The following is a 14,768-nucleotide window of genomic DNA, read 5'->3' on the forward strand; positions in this document are numbered from 1 at the left end:
TCGGTTCTGGACTTTGGCGTGGTGGGAGACTTCACGTAGGCTGCTAGAAAAGGAAGGTTTTTTTCTCACTGGCTATACCAAATAGATCTAAGTTAGGATTTTCCATGCTATAAGGAATCTGTTTTCCTCTCTCTCTCTTCACTAACTTCTGATACACTTTAATAAATACTTAAAAGGCTAAACTCTTGCTAAAGTTTCTGACTTAAGGCAACCACTCATTAGATTTTAGACATCACAGCTAGAATTTTAGACCTTACAACTTGTTAACACAGGCAGGTAAAAGAAGGTAAAAGGCAGGGGAAAAAAATTCCAAATATACAAAAATATTTATCTCAAAACTTTTTGTAGTTGCAAAAAGCTGTTAATAAAACAGGAATCAACGAATTCGGGAATGGCTAACAGACTGAGCATATGAATATTTAATATGCCACTATATTCTAAGAAATGAGAGAGATGTAGAATTCAGAGAAAAACTTGCATACAAAGCAGTAGTAAGAAAAATGCTGGATCTAGATTCTGATCTAGATCTAGGTTCTAGTTTCGAATCCTGATTCTTCAACTTGCTACTTCTGTGATCTTAGGGAAGTCACTTTGCTTCACTGAGCCTCAGTCTCCTCATCTGAAAAATGAAGATTAGACTAGGTTGACCTCTAAGGTCCCTTTCCAGAGGAAATTTAGGGTCTCATTCAATTACCACTTTGCCTACAGAGACATCCCTATTGGTTCATTGAAACTTCTGGGTTTCAGCATTAAATCTGTTTCTGATTCTCTGCAAAGTCAAGTTTTTTACATCAAGGGTAGGCTGGGGAAGAAATCCAAAAGAAATCCTTCAATGTAAAGGAATTTTTCTCTTTGTTCCTGTTCAGAGAAAACCCTAGAAATCAATCCTAACTGGTGTGCTGACAGCCCCGCTCAATAGTGTCAAGATCAAGGAGATACAATTACTGTAAGAAGTCTAGGACAAAACAGGAGACATGAATTTGAAATGAATTTGGAACCAATATCAATGACTTCTGCCCATATGTTGCTCACTTTCCCCATCCCTCCAAAAGACAACCCAAATGTAGAATATGAAAGGTCCTCTATAACACACAGCAAGACTTGGAATGGGAATTTTAAAAACCCCTTCAAAATCTAGCCCATTTTGATCTCTGCCATTGATGTCTATCTCAAAGGAGGGCCAGGCCACTAGCAACCTAGACTAGATCAAGTAATGTGGGCGAAAAAGGCAGGTCAAAAGTTTCCCACAGCTTGGCACTCTATCAGTCTTGGTAGTTCAAGGGGAATGAGAAGGGTTTGATTCAAGCTCTCAAAGACCCAGGCTAACAGCTGCTTGTGCATACGTCAATCAGTGTTCCCCTAAAAGACCCTCACTTTGTATTGTGTTGAAACAAAGACAGCTTTTAGGCTATAGTGAATTTAACAACCAGCTCAAAAGTTTATAATGAAAGAGAAAAGTAGCTCATTAAGAGGATTATATTCTGATGATCAGAAGGCCTTCACTCCTTCAAAGGTCACTAGAGCTTGGGAGACAGACCTAATTTTAATCATCATCCTCCCACATTCAACCTCATGGGTACAATTCAGAGGCATAAGAAAAAAGGTACTAACCTGGGCTCCCCAGAAAAGTTTAAATAGGAAGAAAAGTTGAAAAACATGGAGAAAAGAATGACAGTTTAACATCTTACTGCATATTAATCAGGTCATACAAAGAACCTGGGTAAACATATGTCTCTCCTCTTCTTCTCGCCCCTGCTACTGAAATTCCTACAGTACGATTTATAAGGATAGAATCTTGGATCTGTAAGAGACCTGGAGAGAATCTCTAACCAACCATTCTGTGTCTGGTTGCAAAAGTTAATTCATCCTGTCAACAAGAGTAGATTTGGAGTCAATAGAATTGTTTTTTTTAGTCCTGATTCCTCACTGTGTTACTGTGGACAAGTCACCTAAATTCTCTGCATCTCAGTTTCCTCATCTGAAAAATGGGCATGATAATTCTTACTGTGACCTACGTTACAGGGTGGTGAAGAAAGCCCTTTGTAAATCCTAAATCACTACAAAAACATGAACTATTATTATTATGACCTATGTGTAACTTTGACAACCTTCCAAATTAGAAGGTAGTTCCTGACTACCTTCTTTTCATGTTTCTTCATTATCAGCCATATTCACTCTTTGCATTTCAGTTTCCCTATTAGTTCTCTTTCCCCCAAAATAAATAATCTTGATGCCTTATTTTAAATCATTTTATCTTCAATATCTCCCAAACTCCTGTTCTCTTTCTTCATTCTCTATTCAGTACCTGCTATATGAAAGGTGCTAAGCTAGGTGGTGTGATGAATATAAAGAAATATAAGATATACTTGCTACTCTCAAGAAGCTTATAATCCATTTTGAGAGTTGAGATCACAAGATCATAGATTTGGGGCTGGAAGATACTTTAAAGACTATCTAGTTCAACCTTCTCATTTTATACAGAAGGAAACTAAAGGCAAAAAAACGGAAGGTAACTCTTCAAGGTTAAACAGCTCATAAGTAGCAGTATCAGAATTTGAACTCACAACCTTGGACTCCAAAGTTGGATTCATAAAAAGGTAAACAATAATGTTAGACAATAAATCATCAATATCTTAATGATCTGTGATTTCCTCATAGTGTGGGAACTCCCTCCAATAAAGCACAGTCACAGCCTGTCAATATTTTACTAGATAAGTCTTAATGAGTTTCCTGAGGATCGAAAAGGAATGAGTAATTTACTCTTGGTCACACAGATACTCAGTGTATATGGTAAGATTTCAGTCTAGGTCTTGATACCAAGCCAAGCATTTTGTGTACTGTGCTATGCTGTACCATGAGTGGTATAGAAAATAAATGATATTGGAGTATCATTTCACAAAGTAAGGAGATATCATTTCACAACCCTCTTCATAGAGGGAATAGCTGCCCCTGAATTGTGTATGGTTTCTGACACAATTTATACTGTCTTCTGACTCTATTTGCAAGCTAGAGCACTTTCAGAAAAGGGTTATCAGGTACAATATTAATAGCAATAATAATAATAATAATAATGGGGATAGAGACTGGAATTAAGGGAACTCCTGGATAAGGAGTTCATCAATGCAGGTAGCCACCTTCTTTGTAACTTATAGATTCAGAAAGTCGCCTAGATCAAAGTTTTTAAACTCAGGGCCTGAATCAGATTAAAATATAATTTTGAAGTGTTTGACAAAATAAATAAAAATATAATACAACAAAGATAATGTTATTTTTTGGTTTTCTAAGTCAATAACATAGATGTGTTTCTACAATTGTTTGACACCAGTGGCAAAGAACACTGAGTCTAAGTGATTACATGGTTACATGGCTAGCACAGATCAGAAACAGGATTTGAAGTAAGGTCTTCTCAACTCTAAGACTTAACGCCAAGTTGCCTCTCAGTAATAATAATAAACAACAACATCCTTTTATATATTACCTCAAGGTTTGCAAAGCATTTTATCTCATTTGATCCTCGCAATACCCTCAATTCATGTGAAGTTCATTCAATCTAAATATATCACCTAATCTAGATCCTGGTAGGACTTATCTACTAGCCTCCAAGTCATTCTATATCTTTTCTTAAGTTCAATATCTGGCTCACAATATTCTTCCCCATCCCAACCCTTGCCATTATACCAGAGGATTTCAACATATATGACCTAGTCCTTCATTCAACCACAGCCACAACACAGGGATGGCCTCAACCTTGATCCTGCATCACCTGAAAATGTTCTTCTTCCAGGATTAGGAATTTTGAAATTCCTTTCACTGATCATAATCTCATATCATTCTACCTCTCCTTATGCTTCACTCTTCCTAAATCTATTCTTCATCTGCACCATGACCTCAAATCTCTCTGTTCCTATGTACTCTCCCAGCCCATCATTCCTGCTCTGGCCTCACTTTCTTCCTTTCAGTATCTTGACATTATAGTACTATAGTATAGAACATTGCCCTCTACTCATGGAGCAGCTAGGTAGCACAGTGAATAGAATGCCTAATCTGGAGTCAGGAAGATTCATTTTCTTGAGTTCAAATCTGGCCTCAGATCTGGTCACACTAGCTGTGTGACCCTGGGCAAGTCACTCAACCCTGTTTGCCTCAGTTTCCTCATCTGGAAAATGAGGTGAAGAAGGAAATGGCAAGTCTATTTCCAGGAAAACCCCAAATGGGGTCGTAAAGGGTCAGAAACAACTGAAACGACCGAAAAACTTATCAAAATCCCTCAACATCATTTCTAATTCTCTCCTCTTTTAATTCAATCCCTAATAAAGAAATGACCCTTCTCTTCACCAAGTCCAACCCCTCTATATGCACTCTTAATTTCATCCTTTCCAGCAAACTGCTTCAGGAATCACTGCTTTCTCCCTGCAATCTTCAATTTCTATCTACTGATTCTTTCCCTGCTAATTATGAGAATACTCAGGTTTCTCCTACTCTTAAAGAAAACCTCGTTTGATGTCATCAGTTCTTCCCCTCCCCACAACTATCATCCTATACCTGTACTCCTTTTCTCAGCCAAACTCCTAGAAAAAATCTGCTTACTCTCACTGCCCCCACTTCCTGTTCTCACACTCACTTCTCAACCCTTTGCAATCTGGCTCCAGACCTCACCCCTCACACTCAAACAGCTCCCTCTCTTTGTTTTGTTTTTTCTTTCTTTTTTTTTTTTTGCGGGGCAATGAGGGTTAAGTGACTTGCCCAGGGTCACACAGGTAGCAAGTGTCAAGGATCCAAGGTCAGATTTGAACTCAGGTCCTCCTGAATCTAAGGCCAGTGCTCTATCCACTGCGCCATCTAGCTGGCCCAGCTCCCTCTCTTCTTTAACAAATCTTATGGCCTTTTCTCAATTGTCATCATTTTTGACTGCTCTGTATATAACTTTTAAAACTTTTGACCCATTTCTCCTCCTGGCTATGACAGAAAAGAAGAGATAGCACCCATAATAGATGCCTGCAATGTCTCTCCCATGTCCAAGACTGACTTTAGGGAAGAATTTTAGAACCCAAATTTGACAGAAAATCAATCTCAACACCAGCCATACCTCTAAGAGTTCCATATCTTCCTGATTTTCTGATCCAGGTGTATTCTCCATCAATATGGCTGACATTACTTTCACATTCATTTTCACCATATCCACTTCACTGTGCAATTTTGCAATCTGTTGAGAGAAATAAATGAGTAAGGGTGATGCTTAGAGAACAGAGAAATCATTTCCTGCCTTTTAGGGACATGTACTCTCATATGAACTGCTTTGGTAAAACTTCGAATAGACTTAGATGAACTGATGCAAAGTGAAGTACCAGGAAAATTATAAACACAATGACTGTGACAATGTCAGTGAAAAATATAAAAACTAAAACTTGAATTCTAGGTGATTATAAAAGCCAAGCTGGTCCCAGGAAATGGGAGAAATGTGGCTCCCTTCTTTGATGAAGTGGGGGGCTTTGGGTATGGAATGCTGCCTATGGTGTAAGATTCAGAACTGTTTTTTCCTTCCTCTTCTTTTTCTATTCTTTGCTACAGTTTGCTGGGGAGGGGAGAAGAAAGGCATATATTTAGAAATGAAGGGAAAAACAAAAGATCAATCAAATTTAAAAAGTGAAACAGATGGCCAGAGAGTCACATTTTCCAGAAATCACAAAACATTTCCACATACATATAAAATCTCTGTCTCTATCTCTACCACTCCCTCTTCCCCCTCCCCATCCAAAAATCTTCATTCAGGGTTAAGATTTCAAATCTTAAAACTGGACCAAGACTCTTGGGACACTCTGTACATATATACATGATCACATACACACATGTATACATACATACTTGTCATATGCACACACACATATACACACAGACATATATGCACATATACATACATCTACATCTAATTTTTGATCATATTTATGCCATATCTAGTTTTCTCCTTGTATAACCCAGATCGTGACCTCCTATCCCTGTGACACTTGGCTGTAAGCTTTCACCTCATCTTTCCCTAGTCTTGAGCTCACCACTCCACTTTCTGTTCACAACCATACCATGCTCCTATGCATAGACTCCTCTTATCTGTTCCCCTACCTTTCCAACTTTAGCTTTATGTATTTGTCTTCCCTTATTGGAATGTAAGCTCCTTAAGAATAGAGACTATTTTAATCACTTATTTTGATCTCTCTAATGCTTAGCACAGTTCCTGGAATGTGGCAAACACTTGATAAATGCTATTTCCCTTGCTAGCCATAGCCACTTGCAGACATTCTCTTGGCCACTATCACTTAGTAGCCTCTCCTCCTTTTGTAGTTCATGCAATCCATTTTGTCACCCAATCAAGATTCTGGTAATTGGGATCCATTGACATCCAGGACACTCTGTTCCTTCCTCAATGAATTTGGTCCCCAGTTTACCATCTTTCTCTCCTTCTCAACTTCAGCCCTCAAAAAAATAAACTCCAACATGCAATCCATTTTGTCACCCAATCAAGATTCTGGTAATTGGGATCCATTGACATCCAGGACACTCTGTTCCTTCCTCAATGAATTTGGTCCCCAGTTTACCATCTTTCTCTCCTTCTCAACTTCAGCCCTCAAAAAAATAAACTCCAAGTTCCTCATTTTACTCATTTCTCACCATCTCATCTAGACACAGAGGTGCTATCATCCTTGATCTTATCATAACCCACAAGTGTTCCACTTCCATGTTCATGAACTCTGAAATTATCTGATCACAATCTTCTTTTTCTTTTCTATCAGTTATTTCTTTATTCAGTATTTTGGTTAGTATGACACTTGAGGAATTGGTTGCATCTTTGTACATAGATTTTTTTATATAATATGGACATTTACAGCTATTGATTATCTCTCTCCATATCTATCTATCTATCTATCTATCTATCTGAGTAGACAAAATCAGGTCCTCTGGAAAAGTGATACGTGGGGCCATGCTGGAGAGCCCTAATAGCAGGGAACACAAAGGTAATTAATGCATCAACAAAGTTTTACTACTGTATGGTGTTTCATGTCCAGGAATGTTGTCTTCTGGACCTACTAGAACCTATAGCACCTACAAGGCAGGCAGTTATATACCTGGGGGGTGGAGTTGCGGGGGGGCAATGCTAGCCCTGCTTAACAGCAACTACTTCAAGACTGTACAAGTCATATCCAGCATCACTAGACAAACAGGGTTTAACAAATAGCCACATGGGGGCAGAGCCAAGATGGTGGAGAGGAATCAGCAAGTTCCCTGAGCTCTCCTTCTGTTCCCTCAAGCCTCTGGATGGATTCTGAAACTACAGAACCTGCAAAGAGACAGAGAGACACAGTCTTCCAACCAGAGGTAATTTAGAAGACTTCAGGAAAGGTTGGTCTGACTTGGGCAAAAGGGAGGTGCAGCGCAGGGTGGCAATACAGAGCCAAGGGGGTTGGGGCAAGTCAGCAGGAAGCTGTGGGCCACAGCTGAGCAACTGAGGCCCCTGGAGCCTGGCTCAAAAATCTGGTGGCGCAGCAGGAGAGTGGCGAAACCCACCTGTACCAGCTGATGGGGCAGGTTGCCAGCTGGAGGGTCACGCACAGGATATGTGCGACTAGGCCCACTGACCCTAGTGCGCTCAGACAGGAAGTCCAGGGCGGGGGAAATCCACACACCATAGGGGCCTCAGTGTAAAAAGCGGTGACACAGCCCCTAAACCCCAGCACAAGAAGCTCAAAACAGGGACCCTGGTGCCCCCAGAGCAGACCTCAACTTATATATATATATATATATAAATGAATGAATGAATGAATGAATAAATAAATGAATAGATAGATAGATAGATAAATAAATAAATGAGCTGCACTATGAGTAAGAAGCAAAAAAGAGCTCTCACCTTTGAGAGCTTCTGTATTGAAAGGGAAGAGGCAAACACAAACTCATATGAGGACAATACTCTAAACATTGCCTACATGTGAAGCCTCAAGAGGGAAGTTGAATTGGTCTCAAGAACAAAAAGCCTTCCTGGAAGAGCTCAAAAAGTATTTTAAAACAAATAGCCACACTGTATTATTCCCCCATTTCTATGTTTCATAAGAGTGTGTTCATAGGTTTTATATTTCTGGTGTCACTAATCAGAGGAAAGATTTGATTTACATGAAAAGCCCATCATACCTAATCCCTTAACCACTGTCATGTTCTCTAGACAGTAAAGTGGCAGCACATTAAAAGACTTTAAAATTGCAGTTCCTTCTGGATTCCCCAAAGAGTACCTGCACTCTTCTTTTTTTCTTTTTTTTTTTAGTGAGGCAATTGGGGTTAAGTGACTTGCCCAGGGTCACACAGCTAGTAAGTGTTAAGTGTCTGAAGCCGGATTTGAACTCAGGTACTCCTGACTCCAGGGCTGGTGCTCTATCCACTGTGCCACCTAGCTGCCCCTGCACTCTTCTTTAAATGGGACTCCTCCTATGGATTCAGGGTTACCTTCACCACATCTGAAATGCCATTTTGCCCTAAGACACAGGGGTCACTAAGAAAGACGTCTTCATTAAAGCCATATAGGTCCTTAATCATGGTGGAAATTGGATGCACTCTCCTAAGATTCTTCATGATGCTTTCTGCCAGATCTGCCACAGACAATCCACTGGCCCAGGAAGTATAGCCCTTCAGCTTGATCACCTCATAAGCACTTTCAGCCACCTGTTTATGAACTTCTTTCCAATTCTCTGAATGAGCATCAGTTCCCAAAGCAGGATAAAGATTCTTCAGAGATACACCAGCAACATTCATACCACTCCATACAAGAACACTTGAGTCTCTATGTTCCCCAAGGACCTGTCCATGACAACTTGAAGAATGGACACCAAGTCTCTCCTCCATTAGGTAATGAAAATGGGCAGAATCCAGATTGTAACCATTTCCAGTAATACGGTTTTTAGGAAAGCCACTTAGCTTCCAGGCCACATATCTCAAAATATCCACCGGATTGGAAATAATAAGCAGCTTGCAATTAGGGCTGTATTTAACAATATTGGGAATGATAAATTTAAAGATATTCACATTACACTGGACCAAATTAAGATGACTTTCTCCCTCCTCTTGACATGCCCCAGTGGTAACAACAACCAACTTTGAGTTTGCAGTCACACTATAGTCTTTGCCAGAAACAATCTTTGGTGTTTTGAGGAAAAGGCTGCCATGTTGGAGATCCATCATCTCTCCCTTTAGTTTGTCTTCTATGACATCAGCTAGGGCAAGTTCATCAGCCAAATCCTTCATTAAGATCCTGATGGCACATGCCATGCCAACTGCACCAACCCCAAGAACAGTGATCTTGTTTTGGGGAACCTGGTCTTCCTTTAGGATATTCAGAATCAGCTGATCCTTGACAGTAGTTGCCATTTTGGGGGAAATCTAGGTTGCTGGTTAGGCTGTGAGGAGTTCTGAGTTAGATGTGAGACTGCTGCTCACAGACTCACACCCATAATCTTTTTTCAAAGTGATCTCTAATACTTCTATCCTTTAAGTTCATTCCCAAGCTATCTACCTGCCCAGGCTACATTTTCATCCTTTTCCCATCCTGACCTCTTGATGAACCAGTTCAGGTCTATTCTAGCTCTCTCCCCTATTCTCTTATCCTATTGCTGATCATAACCTGCCAAACACCAGCTTGGATTATGCCCACCATTTATCATCGTCTCTCCTGTTATCATTCAGTTTAACTGAACTAGAGAAAGCCACAAAACAACTATGTTAAATAGGTCCACTACAAATTTGTTATATAATCTCATCTGGGCCCTCACAGCAGCAAGGCAATCTTTTTGAACTTACCTAATTGATTCACCATCCCACTAAACCACTGCAGGTTTTCTAAACCTCTTCATCAATCTTCAAAACTATAATCCTTCTCCTTCCCTTACTCTCCCAGATAAGAGCCTAGTCTCAAATTTCACTGGGGGAAAAAAAAAGGCATTCACTGAGAGATCCTTCTTCTCCCCTCTTCCTTATTTCACATCACTCAGATGCCTTCCTCCATTATCTTCTCCTTTATCCCTCTCTTACATGGTTCCTCTCCTTGCCAAGGCAAACCCCTCTACATACACAAGTGATCCCAATCCATTTGCTTTTCCCAACACTGTCCTCTCTACCATCCCCTGTCTCTCAATAATTTTCCATCTCTCCTTGTTCTACTGGCTGGTTCCCTGTTAACTACAAACACACCCATGTTCCCCCCATCCTCAAAAACTCTATCCATTAGCTATCATCACATATCTCATCATCCCTTTAGAGCTAAACTCCTTAAGAAAGCCATCTACAACAGGTGACTTCCCTTCTCACTCTTTTCTAAATTCTCTGCAGTCTGACTTTTAACTTCCCACATTCTATAACTGTTCTCTTTAAAGCTACCAGCAATTATGAACTCAAGGGGGTGGAAACAAGATGGCAGAGGAAAGGCAGTAACCTTTCTGACCTCCCCACAGGATCACGCCAAAAAACCTCCACATAATGCCATAAAACAATTCCTGGAACAGAAAAACCCACAAAAGGATGGGGTAAGATTTTGTTTTCCAGCCAAAAACAGATTAGAAGGTTGGCAGGAAAGGTCTGTTGCATAAGGGTGGGAGTGGAGCCCAGCCCCATGGTCAAGCCAACACAGATCCAGCCCCAGGCTAGCCACGCCAGAGAAAGAGACCTCCCAAGCCTCTGAATCAGCTGCAGCAGCTGCTTCTTTTGGAACCAAGCTCACGATCTAGTGAGAGGGCTTAGTGGTTGGCTGGGGGGAGATTATAGGGGCCTCTACAATTTTGTTTCAGGGTTAAAGAGCAAGTAGGCCTGGGGTTGTTTACAGACCAGAGCACAGGCCAAGATAGCGGAAAACCTTCCTCTCCTTAAAGTGTACCACCTGGGACCTCCTGAAGCTTGGGACAGTGCATCCTGGAAGCAGTGCTCCACTTTAAGAAGGAGTTAAAATTCAAGAAATATGCTGGCAAAATGAGCAGACAGAAAAAGATGTGGACCATAGAAAGTTTCTTTGGTGACAAGGAAGATCAAAATACACCCTTAGAAGAAGATAACAAAGTCAAACCTCCTACTTCCAAAGCTTCCAAGAATAATATGAATTGGTCTCAGGTCAAAAAACACTCAAAAAGGACTTTGAAGATAAAGTAAGAGAGGTAGAGGTAAAAATTAGAGTGATGCCCGAAAGTCATGAAAAAAAAGTGAACAGCTTGAAAAGCCAAATGGAAAACCTCTCTGAAGAAAATAATTGCTTAAGAATTAGGATTGAACAAATGGAAGCTAATGAGGGGTTCTTGGCCTGGGCTCTACAAACTTATTTCTTTCGGTAATATTTTTATAATTGTATTTCAACATAATTGGTTTCCTTTACAAACTATGTATTTTGTTTTATGCATTTAAAAACATTATTCTGAGAAGGGGTCCACAGGCTTCATCAAACTAACAAAGGGGTCTATGATATAAAAAAGGATAAGAACCCCTGGATTAGATGAGCTCTAATCCATTCCTGCTCTAGATTTCTGGTATAATAATGTTCCCCATGAGGTAATTTCTAGAAATGCAGAAAAAACAGAGATTATTCACCTGAAATAATATACCAGTCAGAAATATTCTCTAAGGCCCCCTGTAGTTCTAACATTCCATGAAAATACAAGGCAGGCTCATATAACTACAGCACTGAAATTTTATCTTTAGAAAATATAAAAATTAGCCTGTAGGATGACAGTTCTTGAAACAATTGTTACAGCTGTTGTCTTTTTCCCAGCCTAACATAATGAACTTAGAAAAGAAGGGAGGAGGAAGGATTTGACCTGGAGCAAGGGGGAGGTTTAGGACGTACCGTACTATTACAGGAACAACTAAAGGATATGTCAGAGGAAAAAGGCCATTGATTCATAAAGAAAAGAAAAGAGGAGATTTCTAAAAGCCAAGTTTCACAGCAGAAAAGAAAGCCATTTTTCTTGGCCTAATGCTAGTTGATAATTAATTGGGTTACTTAAGTAAGCAGTATTCATGACTTGTGTATAGCTCACCCTTTTTTTCCCAGGGCCCCAGAAGGAATGTGGCCCCAGAACAAGCCAGATAATTATTCTAGTCACAGCCTGTGGTTATCCCATGCTCTCTTGCTATTCACAGACTTGGTGCTTTCAGGACCTGTAGTATTTAATGAGGATTCACTGCAATAATAGGAATCTTTTCACACTCATTTGCCTTCTCCCTTTGTCTCTCTCTACTAATAACAATTGATAGGTCTTTCTAGAATTAAAAAAAAAATACAAAAACTTTTCTCCAAGGAATTCATTTCCTATACATCTTTTCCAGATCTTATGAAGGATAAAAAGGCAGCTAGGTAGCTCAGTGGATAGAACACCAAGCCTGGAGTCAGGAAGACTTATCTTCCTGAGTTCAAATCTGGCCTCAGATAGTTCCTAGCTGTGTGACCCTGGGCAAGTTACTTAACCCTGTTTGCCTCAGTTTCCTAATTTGTAAAAAAGATCTGGAGAAGGAAATGGCAAACCACTATAGTATTTCTACCAAGAAAACCCCAAAAGGGGTCAAAAAGAATGAGACACTACTGAAAATGACTAAACAACAAATGAAAGATAAAAAATTTTTTGCTTTCTTTTCTTGGAAATTTATGGTGTTTTTTTTTTTAAGGAAAGGAAGAGAATGCTCTACAATGGTTTGAAAGCAAGGGATGGTCCAGGTGACTCAATATCCAGCTCTTGACTTATGATTTTAGAATACTATGACTTCAACAATAACACAAATGCAAAAAACAAGCAAATGAAACCAAGTACTTTATAATTAAAATGATTAATCTTGGTTTCAGAAATGAGATGAGGAAATGTCCTGGCCTCCTTTTATTAGGAATGTGATATTTTAAATCTATATTGTGTGATCGCCTTAAATTAGAAGCTTCAGCACCAATCTTTGGGCATTAAACATTTATTAAAGCATAGAGGTATTCACAAGGAGTTCAGAAAGTTAAGAAAAAGCCTATCTAGCCTAGAGTTCCAACCTGGTTGGGTTCTTCCTCAAGTCCTCCTCCATGAGCCTGCTTTAATCAAGAACTCCCTAGCAAACTGACTGTGGAAGCTTTTTATAGGTCTTGAACAGAGGCGGTCCTTACACACTGCTTCAAGCTGATTGGTTGGTGTCCTCCAAATCCACTGGTTCACTGAACTTGAAGGTAAGGCCTAGGGGGCCAGGTGTGGTTACAATCTAGTTAACTCTAAAGTAGACTAATCAGCAGTCAATCACTCTCACTTGATACAATCAGTTTAGATTAATCTCCAGGTGGGTCTTTGAGTATCTGTTAAATCCCATTATTTTATCACAGGAAGATGGGTTATGATGGGTGAAGACTATTGTATACACTATAAACTGTGGTCATTAGACTGTGACAACAATTTTTTTATTGTTAAAATGGAAGATTCCTCTGTGTATATGTGAGAGTGTGTGTGTGTGTGTGTTGGGGAAGAGGGTCAATGTTGGAGGGCATGAGGGAGTCATAATCAGAAAATACACAGTGCCTGGCACATAGTAACTGGTGTTTAATAAATATTTATTGAATTGAAAAAATAGAATATAAAAACAAAAGGCATCAAAACAGATTTAAATGTTAAACTTTTTCTAAAATACAAGAGGCAGCATGACAAAGGAAACTGCCATTGAAGCCAGGAAGACCTGGATTCTAGTCTAACCTCTAATACTGGCTAGATGTGTGGTCTTGGGCAGATCCTTAACCTTTCAGTCATCTAGTCATTTCTTGTAGATTATAAATTGAAGAGAAGGTGCTTATGGATCTACATTGATAGAATTTCTTCACTAAGGAATTCCCTATACCTACGAAATCACAGGTTCATTACTTCTTTATACCTATCACCTAATTAAAAATTTTAAATTAAGGGGCAGCTAGATGGCGCAGTGGATAGAGCACTGGCCCTGGAGTCAGGAGTACCTGAGTTCAAATCTGGCCTCAGACACTTAACACTTACTAGCTGTGTGACCCTGGGCAAGTCACTTAACCCCAATTGCCTCACTAAAAAAAAAAAATTTAAATTAAAAAAATTAGAAAATGTATATATAAAGAGAAAGAAACTGATTTTACCTGTTCGGCAACCAGCAAAATAGTTGGGGCCTTGGGAGCAGCTGCAGATGAACATACTGATGTGGATGGAACAAATGGGGGTGGCTTAGTTATGCTCGGAGACAAGGCCTATTAAAACAAAACCCATAGATTTTGCTTATTTGGAATAAGCCAAACCACTGTATCCTAGCTTTCTCACCTAACTATAGCAATAACCCTTGAACTTCCTCACTAGGGCCACTCTTAGAGATGTGTCCCAGGGGAAGTTGTCCTCTGACCTTTTTCCAAACCCCTGCTGCTCCCATCCCCTTATCACCATTTTTCTCTAGGAATAATTCAGCTAAAAGGAATATCAAGGATAACTTGGACAGCATGCACAAAGATGCCGCCTGAGGGCCAGGTGTCCAGCAGGAGAGAGAGGCACGTCCACCCCTCAACCCTGTCCCTGTCTATTACCATGACAGTTTTATACCATGGTCAAAAGAACAGAACCTTGGGTCCTTTTTTTTGTTGTTATTGTTAAACAACAGCATCACCTCCCTCTTTCTTCCCGACCTTCCCTCTTGAATTACAGCAGAACTTTAAGCAATGAGACTTCCAGAAGGTAAGATGTAATTGTCCTGGCAGCTTAGTGTAGTAAACAGAGTGCTAGGTGGGCAGG

The 14,768-nt window shown here is 39.9% G+C and overlaps 2 protein-coding genes across 5 annotated transcripts in view; both read right to left on the minus strand.

The window, feature by feature from the left end:
• TOM1L1 (target of myb1 like 1 membrane trafficking protein) overlaps positions 1-14,768 on the minus strand; it is a 54,699-nt gene that overhangs the window by 18,635 nt on the left and 21,296 nt on the right. For all 3 annotated transcript variants that reach the window (XM_044003982.1, XM_044003983.1, XM_044003981.1), the window contains 2 exons: positions 14,129-14,236; positions 5,087-5,203 (listed from right to left, as the gene is read on the minus strand). In XM_044003982.1, coding sequence (XP_043859917.1) covers positions 5,087-5,203; positions 14,129-14,236 — 225 coding nt within the window. The remainder of the gene's footprint in view (positions 1-5,086; positions 5,204-14,128; positions 14,237-14,768) is intronic.
• LOC122755478 (L-lactate dehydrogenase A chain-like) lies at positions 8,464-9,399 on the minus strand. Of its 2 annotated transcripts, XM_044003985.1 has the most exons (2): positions 9,155-9,300; positions 8,464-8,980 (listed from the first exon to the last, which is right to left on the minus strand). In XM_044003985.1, the coding sequence occupies exons 1-2, from the start codon at positions 9,298-9,300 to the stop codon at positions 8,464-8,466; spliced, it is 663 nt and encodes a 220-aa protein (XP_043859920.1). The 2 variants fall into 2 exon arrangements, with proteins under 2 accessions (XP_043859920.1, XP_043859919.1); XM_044003984.1 differs by having other exon boundaries at positions 8,464-9,399.

Source organism: Dromiciops gliroides, chromosome 4 (genome assembly GCF_019393635.1).
Source record: "Dromiciops gliroides isolate mDroGli1 chromosome 4, mDroGli1.pri, whole genome shotgun sequence".
Taxonomy (NCBI): Eukaryota; Metazoa; Chordata; class Mammalia; order Microbiotheria; family Microbiotheriidae; genus Dromiciops; species Dromiciops gliroides.